Source organism: Neolamprologus brichardi, chromosome 23 (assembly GCF_056152115.1).
Source record: "Neolamprologus brichardi isolate AB-2024 chromosome 23, ASM5615211v1, whole genome shotgun sequence".
Taxonomy (NCBI): Eukaryota; Metazoa; Chordata; class Actinopteri; order Cichliformes; family Cichlidae; genus Neolamprologus; species Neolamprologus brichardi.
In genome coordinates, this window is record NC_142125.1 from 38,248,630 (window position 1) to 38,267,187 (window position 18,558).

Consider the following 18,558-nt stretch of genomic DNA (forward strand, 5'->3'; position numbering starts at 1 on the left):
AAGTAGCCACAGAAAACGATGGAGAAATATTTATTCTCAATTTGCTGAGGATTTTTGCTTTGTTTTTATTTTTTTTCTACAAAGAAAGCAAAAAAGTTTTCAGTCATTTGACTGGAGCAGGAGTAACAGTATCATCAATAGTGTTAGATAATACTTGTATGCTATAATAATAATACTGTAATAAACAATCTGGACAGCTTAATGGTGTAGGATTAAAAAGTCAGTGAACTCCTTGAAGAACAAGCTATTGGTCCAAATGGACGATATCTATTATTAATAAAAACAGCCCAAGTTGAGTTGGGGATGTAAAAAAATCAGGGTTTGATCCATGAGGCTCACAGATTCAACTCATTGAGGGGAAAGAAGGCAAAACAAGCAGAGAGTCTGGATGAACTTTCTTGGGGTAGCATAGCCTCATAAATCCAAGCTCTGCGTGTCCAGGCAGGGACATTGAAGAAAAAAAATCCATTCCAGGGAAATCAACTGAGCATTGCTAATCATAAACACGCTTCCATGCTTCCAGAACAGTCTGAGCTTCATCTGGATGTCCGCTCTCTTTTCCCTCCTGTGCAGTCTGTCTGAAGCCATGTGGGGTCAGCTGAGGCCACCGCCCGGCAGCAGAAGATGTGAACGACTGACCTATGGGGATAAGGTATCTCCATTCATCATACAGGATCCAATAGATAAAACCTTTCCAATGAGAATGTTTTAAAGAGATTTAAAAGACACTGATGTGGACTGATCTCAGACTATCTCCAGTGATCAATTGTGGATGTCCCAAAACAAATCTGGATAGTATCGGTTACCAAAACAACAGACCACAATCTATAGTAAGGTTTTAAAGGGCAAAGACTGCAATATTTGACAACTTTAGACTGTTCAGTACGTTTGAAGCAGTGGTGCAGACGGGTCAGCAATGGAGGATTTATTTTACTCATGACTTCATACATATGCTAGACTTCATATCTTCACCTACAATGCTTCTATTTCTTTTCTAAAGTATGACTTCTTCTCAAGTTACCAATCTAACACCTTCTTTCCTGTCAGCTCCGAAAGGCGGATTTAATTGCATCGCAAACATTAAAAGCATTGCATAAAAGTTCCCCACCCCTCAGTAAAAGTGCTGTTTAAGGCTTTTAAATTGACCCATTCGAAGGCAAATGAGCCACAGAGCTATCCAGAGAATGGATGGTGTGTTTTAAAAGCCTCCCAAGAAAACTCCAAACACTAATATGTGCACTGACTCTTATAGTTCTTTTCATTTTAAATGATTTCTCTCAGCAAAATGTAGACATAGTCAGTGTTTTATGAATTACATGGACATTTTAGTCACTGACACAGCAGGATAACGAAGCGTTATAACGACCAGTTTCCCTGGCCTGTGTGAGTTTGACAGGCGAATGCGGATTCAGCACTCTGGACAGTGCCAGCTCTCTCTCTCTCTGAATACAAAATCACTGCACCATTTTTAGCCGGTATTCTACAGGTCCACATATCTGGAGGTTCTGGAGAACTGAACGAGCGAACCACACAAGAGCAATCGTAGTCTACGTTTCCTATAGACAGCAGGTTATATATGAGCTAAACGCCGGCCCACTGTTTTTAAACGACTCAATCAACAGGTGGCTGCATCTGGCAGCAGTGAAGGCGATATTAAACAGTCGGATATGTGAGTTTAGCGCAGCCATTACTGGGTACAAATAAACAGCAGACAGACAAAGGCAGGCGGTGGTTTCCACCAATCAGTGACCTCGTGTCACCCCTGCCTCCAAAATGTTGCTGATTGCGGTTCTGTGTTTGAGACAATCGGAGACTGACGGTGTGGAAACCACGTGTCTACACTTACTGGATGCTGCTTCTGCCAGTACGCCCGCATCAAACTGCACGAAGAAACCGGAGGTGACTTCTCCCTTCAGAACAAAAGTCGAAGGAAAAACACCAAAATACTTGAATTATAAAGAGGATTGATTTGTTATTTCTTAGTTATTTTATTTGTGTTTTCTGGGAATTGTGCTATAGCTTATACTACTTTGTTTAAGGTAAATTTTACTAAAACAACTTTTTTTTTAAACTTTATTAACGGAATAGGCTTATTTAAAAATCTTTAAACAAATTTCCTGTTTTATTTATTTCTTTTTTTCTGATAGTATTCATTTCATTCCTATGAAGGATTATTGATGCCACATTAAGAAAAAAATAATACAGTTGTTGTTTCAAGACAAACTGTTGCTGTAGCCTATGTGAAATCCTAATTCTGAATCGACAGTTTCCTCACACGAACTCAAAAATGATGAAAGGGGGAGGGGCTTTTATTTTGGAATTACCAAGCGGAAAAGATGTTTTGCTTAATTGGGTTCGGCTTTGCAACTGATTTGGCATCGTTAGTCAGTGCACCTCCTCGCGCCCCGCCGGCCGCTGGTTGCCTCGAGCGCAGAAAGACTTTGAAGCGCCGAAAGAAGCGCGTGAGGACCAGGAGCCAGACTCCGGTCTTCTTCTTCGTTTACTTTCAGTAGTCACAGACACGGCAAGCAGAACCACAGTCCAGCAGCTCCTGTTTATCAGGAAGGTGAAGAGTAGGAGGTGGAGGAGAGGATAGGAAGGGGAGACAGACAGCACCAGTGTCTTGGCGCATTGGAGCTTATGGATTATTGAGAAGTGAAGGCCAAAACGTGGATCAAATATTTATGAGGACTTTTTTAAAAAGAAGGAAAAAGACGGAGCGGGGTAGCGCAGAGATTCCCCGCAGTGGTTCACCTGCCCGTTCCAGTGCCGTGTGTGCGCTCTCACTTGACCAGAGACCAGAGAAGCTGCTGGGTGAAAAAAAAAGGACTGTGCATCTAGCGCGTGCGTGCGTGTTTGCGAGTGTGCAGCGTGCTGGTGTGCGCGTTTGGAAAGGAGCCCCCCTGCTGCAGTAGCCTACTCGCTCGCCGCGCGGGTACAGGGATGCCACCGACTTGCTGACGGACCCCCGGTATCCGCACCCCTCCCGGACGGACGGACACATCGACCCCTGCCATCCCCACTAATATGCAATGGTTTTTTGTGCAGAAGCCGACAGCTGCCGCGTACCGCCGACTTCACGCTAGCGCCGCCGCATGCCTGTCCGTCGCCGCCGCTCCTCTCCCCGCGCCGCGCGGCAGACGACGCCATTTGAAGAGGAGCGCTCGGGGGCTTTCCACGCCGCGGCGGCCGGGCAGCAGCAGCGACCGCTCCTCGGCTGAGGACCACCGGCAGCTAGGGCAGCCGGAGGCGGGGACCGAGGAGACAAGCGCCGCGGCGGTTGCTCTCTTCCTGCCGCACGGGGACGACGTCGACGCGGAATACGTGCGGTTGGTGGTCTCCGAGCTCGTGGGGGAACCGGGCGAGAAAGCGGGCGAGGAGCCGGGCTTCCTGCTCTTATTCTTGTCTATGGTGCAGGTCGGGGCGGCCAAGCACCGCCGAACTGAGCCCAACAGCTGGCCGGCTCTGCTGGCATGCAAACAGGGGGGCGTATCAGCCCCCATGCGGTGGGTGAATTTTAGGCTGCCGCATCCGGAGCGCCTCTCGTCCCCCACCTCCTCTTCCTCCACTCCTTCCTCCTCCTCCTCCTCCTCTCCCCCCGTCTCAGCCAAATCCATGCGGTTTATTTGGAACAACATTTTCAGCAAAGGATCGCATATGCTGCAGTGTCTTTGTGGCAGGAGCCTCAAGAAAAACAAGAACCCAACTGGTGAGTTTGTTTTGTGCGCGTGTGTGCGTGTGCGTGCGTGGAGGTGGCAGAAGAAGACTTTATTGGGTGTTCTGTTTGTGTGTGTTTGCGTGCGCGCACGAGCGCGAGCCCGTGTGTGAATTCCCTCCCGAGACTGCACTGTTCGAGCGCTCGCTGGTGTTTCTCCGCAATCGTGGTTGTGCAGCAAGTGAGAGCGCCACGGGAACGGTGGGGGTGTGGGTGGGGTGGGGAGGTGAGGTGAGGTGGTAGGGTGGGGGTGCTAACTTATTAGCACAAATACTGAGTATACGGTGGCAGTGTGTGCCGACAAAAAAATAAATAAAATTAAAGGAAAAGCGTGCCGTGCCGTGCGTGGCAGAGATGCTGCAGACAAATCAAGTCTAATGCAGCATGCAGACCCGTTCAGGCTCCAGTACTCTGCATGATTAAACAACACATGGCCTTATTTAGACTTCCACTGTGGATATACAGTGCATGATGTGGAATAGGAAAGAGTCCCGTGCCTGTGTGTGTGTGCGTGTGTGTTTTCTATTTCAGTCACATCTCTTCTCCTGAGATCGAAGTCTGAATGCGATACTGTGCACAGCAGAGCATATTTGGTAGGGGTAGGGGGTGTGGGGAGGACCCCTAATACTGTATGTGCGCCAACTTTTTTTTTTTTTCATTCAGGTGAGCCGAGAGTTAGCGCTCCTCGTGCTCACGTGCAACATGTTCACCTTCAGGGATGGGTCTGTCACACAAAGATGCAAAGATTTGAAGTCAGAGGGAGATTTGGTTGAATTTACCAATTCAGAGAGTACAGAGGGCAGTCTTGCAAACTTAATTATCAAACTTAATTAGTTTGCTTTTTGTGTTTGTTTTGTTCCAGCAGATTCCCCTCTGTGTGGCTGAAAGCAGAGCAGAGATTGACACTGGCATCACTAATGAAGCAGACATTGTTGACTTTATCGGCATATTGACATTGCACCAGAAAGCTGGCCCATGTAACCTGCACACAGCGTTGAGAGGGCAGTTAAATGATGCATGCCCTGTAGTCAGATATTTTCAGTGAACACAAACAAAAGTTTATTCAGATTACTTATCGTTTTGTCACTTTTTTATTCACCGGGCATTTGTTGAGTACTTCATTGGCTGATGAAATGACAACAGGTAGTAATAAGGAGTTAACAAGTGATCTCAGGTGTCAGTATGAGTGGTAGTAAATTGGAATGTGCACATTTGTAATCCCATAACTTAGAAAAAAAATAGATTATGAGTCACCATAGATAGAAACTGAGAGGGGAGTTCATTTTACATGCAGTGTCAGTGTCCAGATTCTGCAGCCGGCCTTTTTTTTCAGTGTGTCTCAACAGCTATTCATCAGTTAAAGGAGCAGCACACTACAGCAGTCAAATAGACAGAGGACTATTTGAAGGGGTGATGTATGACGTTTTTCACTCTTTGTCACTATCTGCCTTTGGACAAAGTGAAGGAAGGTGCTGGTGCAAATAGTAGACTGTATCTAAAAGATGGACATAGCCACCAGTGACTTCACCCATTGCTTTTGTCATTTTGGAGCCTCAGTGTTGGCTGCTGCTGTGTAACTTTCTGGTGTCAAAAGTGGCTGTTTTTGAGTTCTCATCTAAGACTAGCAAGCTTGGTTAGCAAGATGTATTTGTAAACACTACAGGTGCAACACACAGACGGATAGAGGACTGCATAAATATAATGATACTTGACCAAAAGAATCTAAAACGTTAGCAGCATCTGCATACAGAATGTTGATATTGTTCTGTCCTTCTACAAAGTCCTTTGCAACAGTGAGGTAACATCTGAGAGTCCACTGAGCCCACAGAGTGAAAAAGTATTCAGCTCTGAGAAGAAAATTGACATGCACAGCGGATCTTCAGAGGGTACGATGAGGTCAGCCATTAATGCTGTCTTCTCTTTGTCCCTGAATGCTAAATGCTAATATCTTTTTTATTGTTTGAGTGATTACAAAGCACTGTCCCCTTTTTGGTTTGGAGCTGATGTGTGAAAAGGACAGGTATGCAAAAAAGTTCAGCACCATGGACAGCAACCAGCATTTCAAACCTAGGTGCTGAAACATTTTTACAAAGGGAGTTATTAACAGTTATTTAGAATTTAGCTGTCATCGCTAGGCTATTTCATTGTTTTTTTTTTTAAATGTTTTTTGTATGTGTAAGCATCAATAAGTCCCTGCTTTTTAGTTTGTTAGGTTTTCTGAAGCAGCAAAGAAGAAGTTTTAACATAATATATATCCTTATCCTATTCTGTCCTATAGAACAGCATACTGTGTTAATCATATTAATCATGGAGATAGCATGCTGTGTGTCATAAAAGCATAATAAAAGCATAAACAGAAAACATTGTTGTGAGTTTGTATGTCTGACTTTGAAACAGAAAGCCTTAGATAAAGACAATATATGATCTTAAAGCTGTAAATATTTCCAGCATTTTGTTAGGTACACCTTGTTGGTACCTGTTTGGAGAACCTGTTGCGTTCAGGGCTACTGTGGCTCAGGGGGTTGGGAAGTGCATCTGTAACCGGAAGGTTGCTGGTTCGATCCCGGGCTCTCTGTCCTGTTTGTGTCCTTGGGCAAGACACTACCGCCTACACCAGTAGGCGGTAGGGTAAATAGCCACTGCTGCACCAGGGCAGCTGTAGCTACAACTGGAGCTGCCTCCACCAAGTGTGTGAATGTGAGAGTGAATGAATAGTGGTATTGTAAAGCACTTTGGGTGCCTTGAAAAGCGCTATATAAATCCGATCCATTAGGGCTTAATTTTTCATGGTACAGATTCAACAAGGTGGAGAAAACATTCCTCAGAGATTTTGGTCCATATTGACATGACAGGGTCACACAGTTGCTGCAGATATTTTGGCCATACATCTCTCATCCATGATGAAAATCTCCTCCTCCACCACATCCCAATCCACCACATGCTCTGTTGGACTGAAATCTGGTGACTATGTAGGCTGTCTGAGTACAGAGAAGTCATTGTCGTGTTCAAGAAACCAGTTTGAGGTGATTTGAGCTTTGTGGCATGGTGTTTTATCCTGTTGGAAGCAGCTATCAGAAGATGGGCACCCTGGTCATGAAGGCATGGACATGCCCAACAATATTCAGGTAGGCTGTGGTGTTTAAAAGATTCTCAGCTTGTACTAAAGGTCCCAAAGTGTTACAGCACTACCAGCCGCCTGAGCGGTTGATACAAGGCATGCTTTCATGTTGTTTATACCAAACTCTGCCCCTTCTATAAAGCCTCATCAGACCAGGCAACATTTATCCAGTCTTCTCTTGTTCAGTATTGAGGAGCCTGTGCAAATTCTTACCTCTGTTTCCTGTTGTTAGTGGACAGAAGTGGGACCTGGTGTGATCTTCTGGTGCTGTAGCATATCTGTTTGATTTGTTGTGCATCCAGAGATGCTCTTACCAGACCTTGCATGTCACCGGTAGTTGTTTGAGTTTCTGTTGTCTTCCTCTCAGCAGTCTGGTTATTCTCCTTTGACCTCTTGTGTCAAAAACATTGTCAGGCCAGTGTTAAGTTTGACTAACGTCTAAAGTCTTGTAGTTTTAGTCAACTAAATATCATGAGATTAAATCCAAAGTTGCCTCAGTTGACTAAAACATAAAGTTCTGTATTGGTGAGAGTTGCTTCAAATGGTTTACAAAGCATCTTCTTTAACTTGACATCAAACGTGAAATGTGTCCATATGTCTGCTTATCTCTTCTTTCTTTATTAACATTTTATTGAGTGTTTATAAAAAACAAGGAGGGAGCTTCAACTTATTTGCAGGGGGGCAGATCATATTGTGCATGTCTAATCTTACTGCCTCCTTAGATTAATTCTGAATTGATCACTTCCCACAAGATATTTAGTTCTGATTGGATCTCGTGTCACCAGAACATTTTCATCTTTTTTTAATTCATTGTCCAAAGTATCAGTACAATTGATTGTAGTTTTTGTACGTGCATTAGTTTTTATTTACTTATTGTCTTGTTTTCATCAGAAAAAAGTGTCACTGATGAAAACTATGATAAAAGTTATTGGTTAACAAATAAACTTTGGCTCTTTGAAAACTACAGACAGTTTGTCTAACTGCCACCAACAACCATTCAAAGTCACTGAAATCACCTTTATTCATTTTACACTTCATCAGGTTGCCTATGTGGCTAAATTGATCGAGTTGCTATCATGCAATTGGCTGATTAGATATTTGCATTACCAACCATGTAAAGTGGTTTCTGAATCTATATTTATACTTTATCAATAAATGAAAAAAGCTCGTCTTATTAGAAAACACTCATTTAGTGTTTGGCTCCTGAATCTTACAGATTAAAGTTGAAAACAAACGAAACCAAACCATTTTTGCTGTGCTGGCACAGGTGAAATAGCTGGTTTGCTAATAACTGCAGGGCATTCACAGCTTTAAATCCTGCCAAAACGTCACAGCTGGCAATTTACAAAGTGTCACATGACTGGATGTGTTTTGTTTCCTCTGGGCGCTTTGTTCCTGCTTTAATTCCTTTTTATGTTGCGCTCCTGTGTGCTCATTTGATGAATTGGCTCGGAGCAAAGCTTGCTGGGTTTATGAGAGAGCGTGTGCATTCCTGTGATACACAAGCGGGGACTCTGACAACTGAAATGCTCCTAACCAGAGCAACCCTGCTACTTTCACACCCACTCTTTTTTTAGGGGTGTAAAATGTTATTAAATGCATCCATTACGAGTCACAGCTTTGCTTTCAAACAGTTGACGAATAGACGAAATACATAATCTGCTATGCATTCTTTGGTAAACTTGTGTTGAATACAATGTAGCACTAGCTGCTTCCAATAACAGGCAAGTTCATCAAAAAGTTTGTAAGTGGATGCAGTTAATCACATTTTTCTGCAACAGCAGGGCACATCACACTATTTGTGTTTTGTGACAATTTAGTTTATTCTGCCATGGAGAAAATAATCTGTTGATCTGTTGTAACACCAAGCACAATGTTGTGTAAATAGCTGAAATGAAGTGACGGCAAATATTGAATTCGGCTTCAGAAACTCGGCTTCTGCGTGTGCCGTTTTGTCATATGAGGCAATTAACCGAAGAAATAATATCTCACCCACCCACACGCGCGCAGCGTGAACGTAAAGAGGAACAGCACTATGTACTTAACACTATCTTGAGAGACATGAATTCCCACCAGTATCCTGCTGCAGCTCAGCCTGCAGATTTATAGCAGCCAGCACTATTTAGCTGTCCCCCTCTTCTTCAATTAAAGATAACATATGAACTCTTGCTCTTGTTCTCTCTATGTGCGTGCATTTATGTTGGCTGTCAAACACGGACCTGCTGATGGGAAGGAGACAGAGTTTAGCTGACTCAGCATTTACTGACCTTTCCTTTTTCTTCTTCTTCTTTTTTTTTTTTACCTTAAACTGCACTGTTAGTGAGGGTCCGCCTGCATGGCCCGAAATACAGCTTTGTTCAGCGTGTAAAAATACACGCGCTGATGCAGGTGATCAGAAGCAAGCTTCGGTTTTGGTTTCTTTATAATTGTAGTTGCTGCTGTTGGATGATGGTATAATATACAATACATTTTGATCTAGAGTTGATTTAGCTATTTGGGATCAAAGCTAAGCAGTGACCTCTGACTAATAACCTAGTTCAAAAGCACCAAAACCTGCAGTTCCTCCTGTGGCCACTTAAGGCTGGCGCTCAGTGTTAAAATGTTTGCAGCCTGGTATTTTATTGCTCTCTAGCTAATTTCCCCTCATCTCATTACAGGGATCTATTTTTAAAAGTTAATTATGGCTTAAATGCACCACTTTGTGGGTTCTAGCTGTGTACTGGGATTTACATTAGCTAATTCAAGCCACTGAACTGGACCTCTCAGCTGTGCTGGTGCCTTTTGGAACATCAATCCATCCATTTAAAAACAAAACAAAACACTTAACCAGTTCAGTGGGGTTAAAAGCAGGGTGTAAACGTGCACGGCAGACCCAGTCGTGTTCTGTACGTTTTTTATTATTCTGTGCACATCAACACCAACACCATCAACAACCAGTCAGGACCCAGTCCCATATTTAAGTTGGCGGGGCATGATTGCTGATGCCATGCAGGTGTGCTCGCCCCGCAGACCACGCCCCACCACACAGGGTATACCCTGGTCACATAGACAGTCTGTTGGAGGGCTAACACACTTACACCTACAGCCAGTTTACAATGTTAAGCTAACCTAATACGCAAGACTTTCAACAGTGAGAGAGAAAGCAGGAGTGCCCAGAGGTCCCACACAGGCATAGCAAGAACATGTAAACTCCACACTGCCTAAATTTGAACTCACAACCTTCTTGCTGTGATGCAACAGTGCTAACCACCGCACCACCCTGACACTCCCTATGGGTAGCATTTTAATTAAATGATAATTAACAAGACTTCCTGTATGGCAACAAGCTGACCAAGAATTTTGAGCTTAAATTTTAGTAAGAGAAATTCCTATATTTGATAAAGTCTCTTAGTTAGTGCTAATTAGCAGCTACCTGTGAGTGTGCGCTGCATCTGCACAATTTAAAGATCCACCACACTAATCAAGGCTGCTGATTACCAAGCCCTCTTGTCCAAATATGGACACTAATGGCTACAAAAAAATGAAGACGCTGAAAGGTTTACAAACGGTCTACAAACCTGTAGTTATGGTCACTTGCCTTTTACCATCCTTTATATACAGTCTATGTGTTAAATGATTTTGTTCAAAGAATGGCACTACAGGCCATATAACTGATATCAGGGACTAAATTCAACTAATGCATGTAGAATCAAGGCCATGGAATCAAATACTTGAGTTTAGTGATTCGGTTTGGCCTCGCTGTCAGTGTATATGTTCTGACAGAAAGAAGCTGAGTGAATGGTGTCTGACTACTGAAAAACGTCTCCACCAGCATCTGTATCATTCATTGTTAAGAGGAATAAAGCACGGTGTTACTCAATGTCTCGTGTCCCATGTGGTGTGACCCAGATAGAGACTTTCACCTTTTATAGCACACGTAGGCGTGCGAGTCCATGCATCCACATAGGCAAGCTTGCTCACCTTCTTCGGAGAGTTTCCATTAAGGCGTCTTACTTTATGTTTTATTCAAACTCTGGAGTATAGCAGCAGGGTTTGTGCCAACTCAGATCTGTCGCTGTAAGCGAAAGAGTCACATATACACAAACACGCATGGACTACACACGCCATCTAAATATATTGCTTTTAAAAAGCGGTTATGCTGAGATCTGCCTTCAAAATCCACCTTCGTGTGCGTTGTTGAATCAACTGAATTGTGTGCTTCTTTCTCTGTTCTAGTTGCGCGCTGTTATGTTGTCCAAAGATGATGAGTTGGCAAAATAGTGACAGCTGTAGTGATGTCTGTCCTCTACGGTCACATGGAGGGTTTTGGTGCAGTACTCTAATATCCCCCCTCATATGTATGTATGAGTGTGTGTGCGTGTGTGTATGTTTGTGTAAGGATGCTTATTAGATCATGGCGTCATTGTCCAAACACACTTAGTCTGCAAAAAGAGGGATGACTTTGCTGGCCCGTTCGTCTGGACTCATCATATATGCCATACCGAGCACTCGCACTTGCACTCACGCACGCACACACACACACCTTATATAATCAGGCTAGATTTTTAGTTAAAACAAAACAAACTTATATTGCAGACACAAGCCAAGCGTTATGCAACATTTATGTCAGAACTATAGGAATAAAATCTGAATATAACCAGCTGGGTGCCAGTCGAGTCAAGTTCTGCTCAATGACATGGAGTGATTCAGATTGATGGCAACATGTTGGCAATTTGCATTTTAAATACTCCAATTTTTTACAAACTTTCAACAATCTCTCGGAGAGTGATTGCAGTCAGTCCAAGCCAGGCTGCAACTGCTTGCATCAAGGTTGCCTTCTGTCAGGCGACCTGTGCAATTGCCTTGCGGTCAAAAGTTGTCATGAGTGTGCAACAACCTCTGGAAACAGTTGCAAAATGTGAAAACATTCAATATAATCAGCTGGCAGTCAGCAGTTCTGTGTAGCTGTAAGAAGGTTGCTGTCCTATTTGACTTGTGTGACCGAGCTGTTAGCTTGCTCTGAATTAGGGGGTGGGTTTTTCAAGCTAAGTCAGACCAGTGTTGGATTTATTGTGAATTTGCTAACGTTATCACCAGATGGTGGCTCACGATGTCTTGTTCTTAGTGCTCCAAGAATGTTTTTATTTATTTAAATATCAATACTTGGTGTCTCTGTATCTATACAATGTTGCCATGCAAAACACGATCCTCTATCAATGTTTCCTCGCCCCTAATAAAAATGTAGTTAGGATGTCTTTAAAAAAGAATCACTCTTGATAAAGATTGCAGCCACACTGCTAACATCTTATGTCAAGGACAGTGTCTTCACTAAAAAAGAGGCTTTCATTCATGCTGTAAGCCAAGACAGTGAGTTATATAATCTTATGAAACATCTCAGTTCTGCTGCAAATCCTGTGTCATTAGATTTCTGCCTGGATAGGACAGCAGAGATGTGGAAGTAAATAAGTGTAGTTATTGCAGGGTGTCAAAAAATCGTTTGAGAAGCTAGTGCTGTTAATTACAGTGGAGCAGCGTTCGCACTGGAAACACTATAATTTTCAAAATGAAGCAATGAGCGAGTGAAGAAAGGTGAGGACGTGTGTGTTTCAGCGTGGGTGTGGGCGCACCCGCATGTGTCTGGACTCGGATCCAGGTATCCGTCACGAGAGAATGAGCGCCCAGTGACATTTTTCCAAGTGCACTTTAAAAAGCAACAGGGCATCAAAGGCTCCACTGAGAAGTGTTTTCACAGACTGAACGATAAGGAGCAGAGAAGCACTTGACAGCATCTCGGTCTCTCTCTGTGACTGGCTACATAAAAAATGCTTAATTGGTGCGGCCGGAGCTGCCAGATACACTCGGTCACTGTTACCATTGCTCGAGTACAGAAGGACAAGACTGGAGGAATTCTGTATTTTTCTAAAAACACCCCAAATCAGTGCAAACCCACATTATGGTCTTCATCAATAGTGCCGAAAGGACAATAAAAACTTTCCTTCCATTAAAGGCGACTCTAAACATTTGAAAAGCTCTCATGTGTTGTTTGTTTTTGATGGCTTTTCAGTCTGTAGCTTTTCTTAGCACCTCTCCTTGATATCTCTGCCTTTGTTCTACCTCTCAGTCACACACTCGAGCTGACTTTTAGTCTTCTCTTGTCTGTGTTAACCTTTTGCTTGATGACAGCCCTGCATGACATAATCACCATATCTATCCCACTCACAGTGTGTGTGTGTGTTTGTGTGTAGCACCAGAGAGGGGTTAGAGAATTTAAGAAGTACGTTTTCCAAGTAAGTCCAATGGGCTGGTGTTTGCAGGTGTGTGCGCGCCATGGACTTAGAGTTTATATTGAAGGTAGCGGAGAAGAGAATAAAGGCTGCTTTAGGCAAAGCTGAAGCAGGTAAGCGACTCTTTGCTAAAGGAGGTAGAGCAGAAGAATAAGACTAGTAACACCTTCCTAGAAACACACAGCTTCAATAATACCTGTAGTCATAAACATACTTATATACTTTGCATCAAAGGTTTTAGGAGGATTTAAACTCACCCATTAGATCTTTACAACAACTTTGAGAAAGTTGGTTAGAAACAGGCCAATCACAACTGATCACAGTCTTGACTTTAGTTAAAAAATGATCACAAAGTTATTGTAAACCAGAGTTTTTAAAATATATTCATTGTTTTGTGTTAAATTTACGCGATTATTGGGAGTGTAGAGATGAAATAGCAGATTCTTATGTATTTCTCTTGTGTAAACAAGAACTTTTTTCTTTGGTGCATGTTTTGTGCCATGTGAGCAATCAAGAATTCAGGAAAGAGTCCAGCATAATAACACAAATGTGTCTGATGTGAATAATCCCACCGATCGACGTTAATAATATTAATATTTGGAGGTATTTTAGTGTCTGGTCTTGACCACGACGACTCAAAAGGACACACACTGTCCTTATGCATTTGGACCAAGAGCACAGGGAACACAGTTAGATGCACACAACACTTAAAATGCCTCTTGTAGTAATTGATAAGTCAGGCGTCGCTCTCTAACGTCTGCCTGGAGGTCTCTGTTATATAGCTGTCGATGGTGTGTCAGTATGTGTGCATCTAGCCGACAGATGAGGTCATCCACTCATCTGGTGCTTGATTCTTTGCAAAGTTGTTTTTTCCTCTTGCAGTCGCTTGCTTTGCTCTTTTTGAGCCACATCAGGCTTTGGGAACACAGACGATACTTGTCAATTGTAAAATTTCATTGTTTGCTGTGGTCTTTATGGGATTTGCAGAATACAGTAGATTTATCTGAGCATTAGAGTCTGCTGCTTGTATTTCTTCTCTGTTTACTGAAGTAAATTGAAAGCTGAAGAAAAGTGAAAGCTTTTAGGAAACGGTATTCTTTAAACATACTGTTATTTAACTCTAACTGGGCAGAAGGATCTTGCTTTACCGAACATGACTTGGAGCTATTAGACTATGCAAAGTGAGAATTTTAAAGGACTTGCTTTGAGAAAAATTATATGGAGTTATTATCTGATAAATGTTCTGCACCGCCCATGAAAAGGTTGCACCACTGCCTTCAGCTATTATCAAAATAAATCTGTTAATAAAGGAATTGTTACAGAGTGCGTATTTTTAGATATATCCGATTTTCTCACTCAACTGAAATCTCCTTTTTTTTTTTCGCCACAGAGGAGATTTACTCTCACATCGGTATTGTGTCACAGTTTGAATTGGATGCAGTCCCATGTTAGCCTCACAGGCTAATGCACCATGCTGCTGAACTGTCATTGTTAGAGGGATTACCGTACACACAGACATGCCACATGCACATATTTCTAAAAGGTGTTTCCTTTTATGTAACACTGTGGCTAAACCAGATTTGTGTGTGAGGTCTTTTTAGTGTCACAGCAAGGCTAAGTCATGTGTGCAATAAGTGGAGACTCCCAAAGAATATTAGCTTTGTTTTTGTGACTTTGTGGCTGTAATTAGGGTGGCTGTAGGTGAAGAGGCAGAGCGGGTTGTCTTCTAGCTGGACAGTTGGTGGTTTGAACCCCAGTCATGGATCCTTGGGCAAGATACTGAACCTCTAATGCATTCATCGGCACATAAGTGCATGTGTAAATGGATGAATGAAGCATGTGGTTGAAAGTGCTTTGATAAAATAAACCAGACAGTAGAAAGACAGTAGTGTGTAAAAATGTTCCCACTTAAAACAAGCATGCTAGGGTTGGGCGATATGTAAAAATATTCCAACCAACAATCATCAGTCCAGTAATTGACGATGGGCAATACATTTGCGCATGCGCAGACTTTTTGATGGTTTGCAATGTAATCATCCATGGACTGATTTGGGCGTTTACAACACAGAAATCCAAACATAGACGAACTAATTTCCTCCCAAAAGTAGGGCTGTTAGTGTTAACACAGTCATCATGATTAAAATATTTAACGAGGGCACAGCCTAACGTCGATAGTCGATATATTTGTCCAATCGCCCAACCTTAAAGCACGCATGCAAAACTACTGCTGGATTCATCAGACGTCCTCACCTGTTAGTGAATCACAATCCCTGAGTAATAGACCAAATGATTGTGATTCACAAGGGAACATAAGATCCCAAAACTTTACACCACGCTCAACGAGGCAGAAACGCAAGATTAATGAAGAAAGAATATTCCCTGAAAAGAGCTTCCTGTACATCCAGCCCCTGGAACCTCACAGCGCAGTGAGGGTTTAAGTCAGTGTGAGCATGCTCAACAGCTCCTTTCTGCCATTATTATCCTTCTTGTCAAGTCAAGACCTTGCTAGCGTGGATTATGACGTGTGCCTGTGATGGGACCAACTAATTCATCCATCACGAGCTTCTGTATCTCACATTAGGTGATCAGGATATGCAAGAATTGGGTCTGAAATCAAACTAAGCTTGAGCTGTTCAAAGCTGACCTCAGTGCATTTAAAACATCTCCCTTGTTTAGTGAGTTCATGCAAAGGAAGAGCAATCTATACAATGTCTTTCACACACTTCCTGTAATGGAAAACACCCAATAAAACTGTTTACTTCAGTCCACTTCTTTAGCCCTAGTTGCTGATGCCATGCTTCTACTTTTCCAGCTTCTGCACAGTGCACCGGATGATGTTGCTCTGCAAGCAAATATATTTCATTTAACTGGCTTTACCTTGAGGTTAGCCTGGCATAATTTGGTTAGCTCCTCATCCAAGCATGACAAAGGCTCCAGAAAAGTCCAGCTGAACACAATAATTTGATTGTGGTACACTAAACAAGTTGTTGAACGTAAACAACTATATTGAGCTCTAAAAGAGAGACACTGGTAATGGATACTGGTTTGTCTTTAGGTTTGTCTTTGAGATCCTCAAGCTATCAAGGACAAGCTTGTACAATAGACAACACAAAAGTGAGGACAAGAACTGGTCTTGTCCAGGGGTTCAAGGGTCGAATGAAGTCATTTTAATTTTCAAGCATCTGTTTTAGATGCACTGGCTTTGCGTTAACTGTCCCAGCCTGATGCAAATAGAGGTGAATTCTCCTCAAACAATGACAGACTCACAAGCCAAAATGGTTTAACAGGATGTGAGCTGGTCAAGGTAGATGTGAAACAACCCCCACTTATCGTCACTACCTCATTGCCTGCTTCATCAATGCATTGATTCTCTCTGCCTTCCTCAACAAACTGCTGTGCTGTCCTTTCCTTTAACCGCCAACAGGTGAAGCATGAGCTGAAGTTTAGGTGCCTCATCCAAGTGTTTAACCACAGCTGCCAAATCAAATTGTTCTGATCAATCCGACTGCTCATGACCTACTCCATTAACTTTTCTAACATAACCACTGTAGATTGTGTTGAAATAGCACAATGACCAATACTAATCAAAGGAGTGTCGTCATTCCCATGACTTTGTGCGTGTAGCAAGTGTTTTTCATACATTACAGGCTTGAGGAAAAAAACAAAAAAGCTTGTCTTGAGCAAGAGATCCCAAAACCTTATACCACAATCAAGAAAAAGAAAACTCAAGATGAAGGAAGAAATCATTTTTTATCACAATTCAATTCAATTTGCCTCGTACCAAACAGTTTGTAGTACAAACTATAAGACATATATCTCAGTCACTGACACACAGACACTGTACACCCCCTTAGGGCACTGCAAATGGATATTGCACTGCAACTCACACCAAAAATGACAACCCTGCAAGCATAATACTGTAGCTACTGCAAGCCAGAGCCCTCGGCACATATGCAGGAGAATTTCTGCATGAAGAAACTGAAATGAGGAGGAAGTTCAAAAAGGCTCAAATCTCTCCAAAAGTCTTTCTTTGAGAGGTGCAGTAACTGAGCTGGTGAATGTTCTGCCCTTTTGAACATGGAATGTGACTCTGCTAGAAACATCAAACAAAGAAACAAAAAAGGTTTAGCATCAAAGCTGCGGCCTGCACTATGAAGCTGGATTAGGGGTCTAGGAAGGTAACTTCATGTTGACATAGGGTTACAAAGGGTTTTCATTACTTACATCGCCATGGTAACTCATGCTGCTGTAGATAAACACGTGTTACTGAATATGCCATTAACCTCGGTGTGCAATTAGTAAGAGGATATATAGTTTTAGGGACACTAGTTCTCCAGGTTTTCTGAAGCTCTTTCTGTTTCTTTGGACATTTATTTTCAGTCCAGTCTTTGTACCTGACCACTTTCACAGGAATGCTTTTTGTTATTAAGACAATTAACTAACCTATGAATAATTCAGACAGAAAATAACAAACCTAAATCCAGGGATGAACCAGTGTTTCTATACATAACAGAGAACTTAGTAAAGAAGCTGTTTAAAATGATATCGTTAGGCACTTTGTATCTGTCACAAAACACATTATTTGTTCAAAATTTCTTTAGTTAAACTGCCAAAACGGTCAAAGATAACACAGTTTGACAAATATAAAATGGTACTTTTGGATCAACGAGATTATTCCCAAAAAGCTATAAGCTGAAAACTTGGCATTGTGTGCAGTGTCCCCAGCACATTGAAGAAATTTGACAAGTGGAATACAAAAGAGGAAAGTAAAATCATACCTGGATAGAAAAACACACAGTAAAACACCATCAGTGGATCATGGATCAGAGCCTAGACCTCAATATTTCTAAAGCAGTGTGGGATCATGTTGACAGAGAACAGATGGCCACTAGACCAGCAGCTTATAACAGACTCAAGAGCAGAACTAACAAAGACATGAGTAAAAGGCTTTTAAAGTCTTCATTTCACATAAGGGAATCAAGTAAGGCTCATTTAAAATGGATGAGGCAAAGTGGAAAACTATTCTGTGGTTGGATGAAAAAAAAGGAAATTCTTTGTGGAAAACATGGATGCTGCTTCCTATAGTCTAAAGAGGAAAGAGAGCATCTGGCTTGTCATTGGCGCTCAGTTCAAAAGCCTGAATTACAATGGTATTGTGGTGCATTAATACATCTATTACAACAACATGGCTTAATAGTAGAAGAGTCCTTGATCTGGCTTTCCTGCAGTCCAGACCTTTACGTAGCTGAAAACATTTAGCACATCATGAAACCAAAAACATGAAATCATTTCCAATCAATCCAAATCAATCCTCCATCAGACAGGAACAGGACAACATTCCTCTCCAAAAAGTTTCAGCAGCTGGTGTCCTCAGCGCCCAGATGCTAATGGACTGTTCTTAAAAGAAGATTTGATGCTACACAGTTGTAAACATGGGCCTGTCGCATGTTTTTGTAAGACAT

The 18,558-nt window shown here is 42.3% G+C and overlaps 1 protein-coding gene across 1 annotated transcript in view; it reads left to right on the forward strand.

The window, feature by feature from the left end:
* Positions 1–2,400: 2,400 nt before the first annotated feature.
* The window catches only part of LOC102794093 (fibroblast growth factor 14-like), a 73,410-nt gene continuing 57,252 nt past the window's right edge, over positions 2,401–18,558 (forward strand). Inside the window, exon 1 of the mRNA XM_035913985.2 lies at positions 2,401–3,709. Within this exon, the coding sequence (XP_035769878.2) occupies positions 3,028–3,709 (682 nt within the window). The 5' untranslated portion in view covers positions 2,401–3,027. The remainder of the gene's footprint in view (positions 3,710–18,558) is intronic.